Source organism: Malaya genurostris, chromosome 3 (assembly GCF_030247185.1).
Source record: "Malaya genurostris strain Urasoe2022 chromosome 3, Malgen_1.1, whole genome shotgun sequence".
Lineage (NCBI taxonomy): Eukaryota > Metazoa > Arthropoda > Insecta > Diptera > Culicidae > Malaya > Malaya genurostris.
In genome coordinates this window covers 283,734,216-283,738,406 of record NC_080572.1, presented here as the reverse complement: position 1 = coordinate 283,738,406, position 4,191 = coordinate 283,734,216, and the positions used below count along the sequence as shown (strand labels likewise).

The 4,191-nt window shown below is 41.1% G+C and overlaps 1 protein-coding gene across 1 annotated transcript; it reads left to right on the top strand.

The window, feature by feature from the left end:
- Positions 1–1,674: 1,674 nt before the first annotated feature.
- LOC131434361 (uncharacterized protein K02A2.6-like) lies at positions 1,675–2,706 on the top strand. The gene has a single exon (XM_058601030.1). The coding sequence runs from the start codon at positions 1,675–1,677 to the stop codon at positions 2,704–2,706; it is 1,032 nt and encodes a 343-aa protein (XP_058457013.1).
- Positions 2,707–4,191: the final 1,485 nt, after the last annotated feature.

Sequence of the window (4,191 nt, the reverse complement as noted above, 5' to 3'; positions counted from 1 at the left end):
CATTATCCCTAGGGTATCGACGAAACCTTGGTTCAGGGGGATGAACGTGAGTCGTGACTTCATTCGTGTGATGTCTCGGCTCATGTCAAACCATTACACCTTCAACGCACATCTCCGGCGTATTGGAATCGTGGAGAGCGGTCTCTGCGCTTGTGGTGACGGTTATCAGGACATCGAGCATGTCGTATGGACGTGTACGGAGTATCGTGACGCCAGGTCTTTATTAAAGGACTCCCTAAGGGCCCGAGGTAGACCACCTGAAGTTCCGGTCCGAGATGTGTTGGCTAGTCGGGATATCTCTTATATGCTTCTTATATACCAGTACCTCAAACACATTAATATCCAAGTGTAATCTGTTATACCTCGCTCAGAAAGTATAATCTCCACCTACAGGTTCGACACTAACATCCGCTCGATTCTCTCGATCACCGTCCCTGTCCACCATCTTCATTGGAACTAACAAGATCTTTTTTTGTCACTAACTTTTCGTTCCCCCCTTCCATGTCTCTTCACCATCTCGATGGCAACTAATTAGATCTCTGTAGTTTTCAAACATTTTGTTTCCATACCCCCTATTTACCTCGGTTTTCACAATATTTACTTTTTTTATTTTCTCATCTCTTCGTAACATCACCATCACCGCCTACGGTCCTACGCTCCAGACGATGACCAGCATGCGGGCCACCCGCCGGGCCTTCGTAGCCTGGGGGTGTTTCCCGCGGACCCACACGAACCGGAAGGAAGCGGCCATATATAGCACCATTTGGAATTCATGCAATATTCAATTCACCGACACCTGCCGAATACCAGCTAAAAGCTTTTTTCAAAAATTCTAGACGACATAATCTAATGATACTATTCTAGTTTTAAGTTAGTCGTTAATTAAGATTAGGAAATACCCTTGGCATCTTAGAGCTTAAGCAGTGTGCCTGAAAATATATATTATACTATTGAAAAAAAAAAAAATATCGATTCCAAGTTGTATATGAGCCAGGGGCTACAAATTTGGCGGATGCATTATCGCGATTATCGGTGGTTCAACCGATTTCGTTTGAAATGATGGATGAAGGTTACATAAACAGTTTAGTATCTGCTGCGATTCCGCATGCGGTCACACTAGAAGAATTGGGAAATGAATCAGTTAGAGACAGTCACGTACCCAGAGGGGGGGCCCGAGGGGCCCGGGCCCCTCCCGAAATAAAGAATAAGATATGTATTTATTTAGAAAGTCTAAGACACGTGTTGCAGAAATAACAAGACAGTAAATGTAAAGAAATGTAACACAACAACAGTTCCAGTGGAAAAGTTTAAAGTGTCTGTTAAAAACGCCCGTAAAAGGCACACCAAGAATTAGGTATGTAAGCAATCTTCAGTAACATTATTTTTTTATCTTTGGGCCCCTCCCGAAACGAAATCCTGGGTACGGGCCTGGTTAGAGATACAGATATAAAAGATCTCTTCACCGCATTAGATGGAGGTCCATGGCCAGACACGATTAAGTCATTCAAACCTTTCGAGTCAGAACTCTACCGGTCAGGAAATATAGTTCTGAGAAGAAATCGCCTGGTAGTACCAACAGTTTTGCGTAACAAGATTCTTGCATTGGCTCATGAATCACATCCAGGTATCGGGACAATGAAAAGGCGACTTAGACAGAAAGTATGGTGGCCGGGCATGGACAAGGAAGTGGAGAAACTAGTAAAAAGTTGTAAGTCCTGTATAATTGTTTCTTCCCTGGAACCTCCAGAACCATTAAAACGCACCTTGATGCCGGAAAGAGCATGGGTTGATCTGGCAGCAGATTTTGTAGGTCCGTTGCCATCTGGGCATAACTTGTTAGTCATCGTAGACTATTTTAGTAGGTTTATCGAAGTGATTGTAATGAATCTAATTACCGCGGCATTAACGGTTCAAGCATTACACGAAACATTCTGTCGTTTCGGGATGCCGGAGACATTAAAGACTGATAATGGAGCCCAATTTGTTAGCGAAGAGTTAAATTCGTTCTGCAAACAGTTTGGAATAGAATTAAGAAGGACAACACCATATTGGCCTCAGGCCAACGGTGAAGTCGAAAGGGTCAACGGAATGTTAACAAAGTATCTGAAAATCAGTCAGGCAGAAGGAACGGATTGGAAGTGGGATCTACGCATGTGTGTTCTCATGTATAACTCGTCTCCACACTCAACAACGGGAGTTGCTCCAGCGGTTCTAATGTTTGGGCGCCTACTTGAAGATAAATTACCAGCATTGCAGTACCTTCCGCAACAGTCAGTGGACGAAGTTCGGGATCGAGATCGGATTCGTAAATATGAAGGAGCGCGATACGCAGATCATCGCCGTCAAGCCAAGTTAAGGGCGTTACAGGCTGGGGATGTGGTGGTGATTAAAAGGTCACATAAAGAAAACAAATTGTCATCAAATTTCAGTCCAGAAGAATGGACGGTCGTTGAACAAATTGGATCGGATGTAAAACTTTGTTCTAAAGTCTCTAACCGTGTGCTGCATAGAAACATTGCGCATTTGAAATTGATTCCAGAACCAGACGAGGAGCATTCTATTTACTCTTCAAAGGAGCGTTTTAGTCCAGATAAGGCACAGCCGGAGCAACAGGCGTCTCAACTAGAGACAGACATAAGTACAACAGGGCGTCCGCGAAGAGATAGTAAACCGCCGTCACATTTGAAGGATTTTTCAGTTGGCTAGTACTATGTTTAAAGAAAAGTAGGAGTTGTAGAGTACAGGCCCCTCAGATGAACTCCGTCGCAGGGTAGAACAAATGTAACTTTAGACTCAGGGAGAAACGTCAAATGGAGGTTAATAAATATTACTCTTCGGATACGAGCAGACGTGTTTTTATTTGTTGAGCGACGTTACAACTACCTCAAAATCGTCGTCCTTGCGCGAAAAACCCAAGCGAAAGTAAAGAGTTTTCCGCGTTGTTTTCGAAGTTTGAGAAAACTTAATTTTTGAGTTGTTTGTGGTTATCTTACACTGTTCAAAATATCTTAAATTCCTGATCATATTTTTGATGAAATGGTGAAAGAATTATGTTGCTGCCTTTAATACAAGTCGAGATATTCACGATTAAGTTCTGCCCATTCTTCCATATGGCTAATTTTGAAAAGGCACCCCATAGTAAAGTAAGTCATATTCACGACAAAACTATTTCATTTTTCGCAGTCGGTGTTGAACAGTCGTTCGCACCGCACGCGTATAGCTCTTGGCTCCTGGAATTTTTTTTCTGGCTACCTAGAGTTTTATTGATTCAAGGCTTCAGTCTTTTTCAAGACTACCTGAATCACTAACTAAGTGATAAAAAGAGTGATATTAGAGTGACTAAGTGATACAAAGAGTGATATTAGAGTGACTAAGAAATTAATCAGCCTTTTTTAAGGCTAGCTAGGAGTCTAATCGAAGACTAATTTAGCCTAGTTAATTTAATTTAAAATTTCATTCATTTCAAAAATGCCTGCGTCCAACCGGAAAGGCAACAAGCCTAAGGCTAAAAATAATTCAATACGGAATAAATCACAATCCGTTATTCAACATTTTTCTAATAACATTCACGATATTATAGAATCTGAATGTAAAAATAAAAGACAACGGACGGATTTCCCTTCCGCCGATCCTATGCCGTCTAACAATATTTACGAGATTCTTCCTGAATCCGATTGTAGCGACATAGAAGAAAATTCTTCAAAAATTCCCAAAATGGACGCTTGTCGTTCTGGGAAGAAACATCAATCTATGCCACCAGTGACGGTGATGATTTCCGACTTCAAAGCATTCCGTACTGAGCTTTCTACTTTTCTCCCGGAAGTAAAAGTCTCATTTCAAATCGGACGAAGAGGAGAATGTCGAGTCTTGGTGGATGGATTGGAAGATTACGAACGTCTTATTCGATATTTGTCCGAGAAACTTCATAAATTTTATTCATATGATATAAAATCAGACAGACCCTTCAAGGCTGTCTTGAAAGGATTATCAAATGATCAAAGTATTGATGAAATTAAAAATGAACTAAAAGAATTGCTTGGTTTTGCCCCTTCCCAAGTAATACTTATGAAAAAAAGAGCGAATGGTACTTCTAAACCACGCTCTGGAATTTCCCATGAACTTTACCTAATACACTTCAATCGAAGTGATGTAAACAATTTGAAAACTTTAGAAAAAGTACGTTTCATTTCC

Bases quoted from the DNA above. Each gene is read 5' to 3' on its own strand.
- LOC131434361 (XM_058601030.1), top strand. From the start codon at position 1,675: ATGGACAAGGAAGTGGAGAAACTAGTAAAAAGTTGTAAGTCCTGTATA.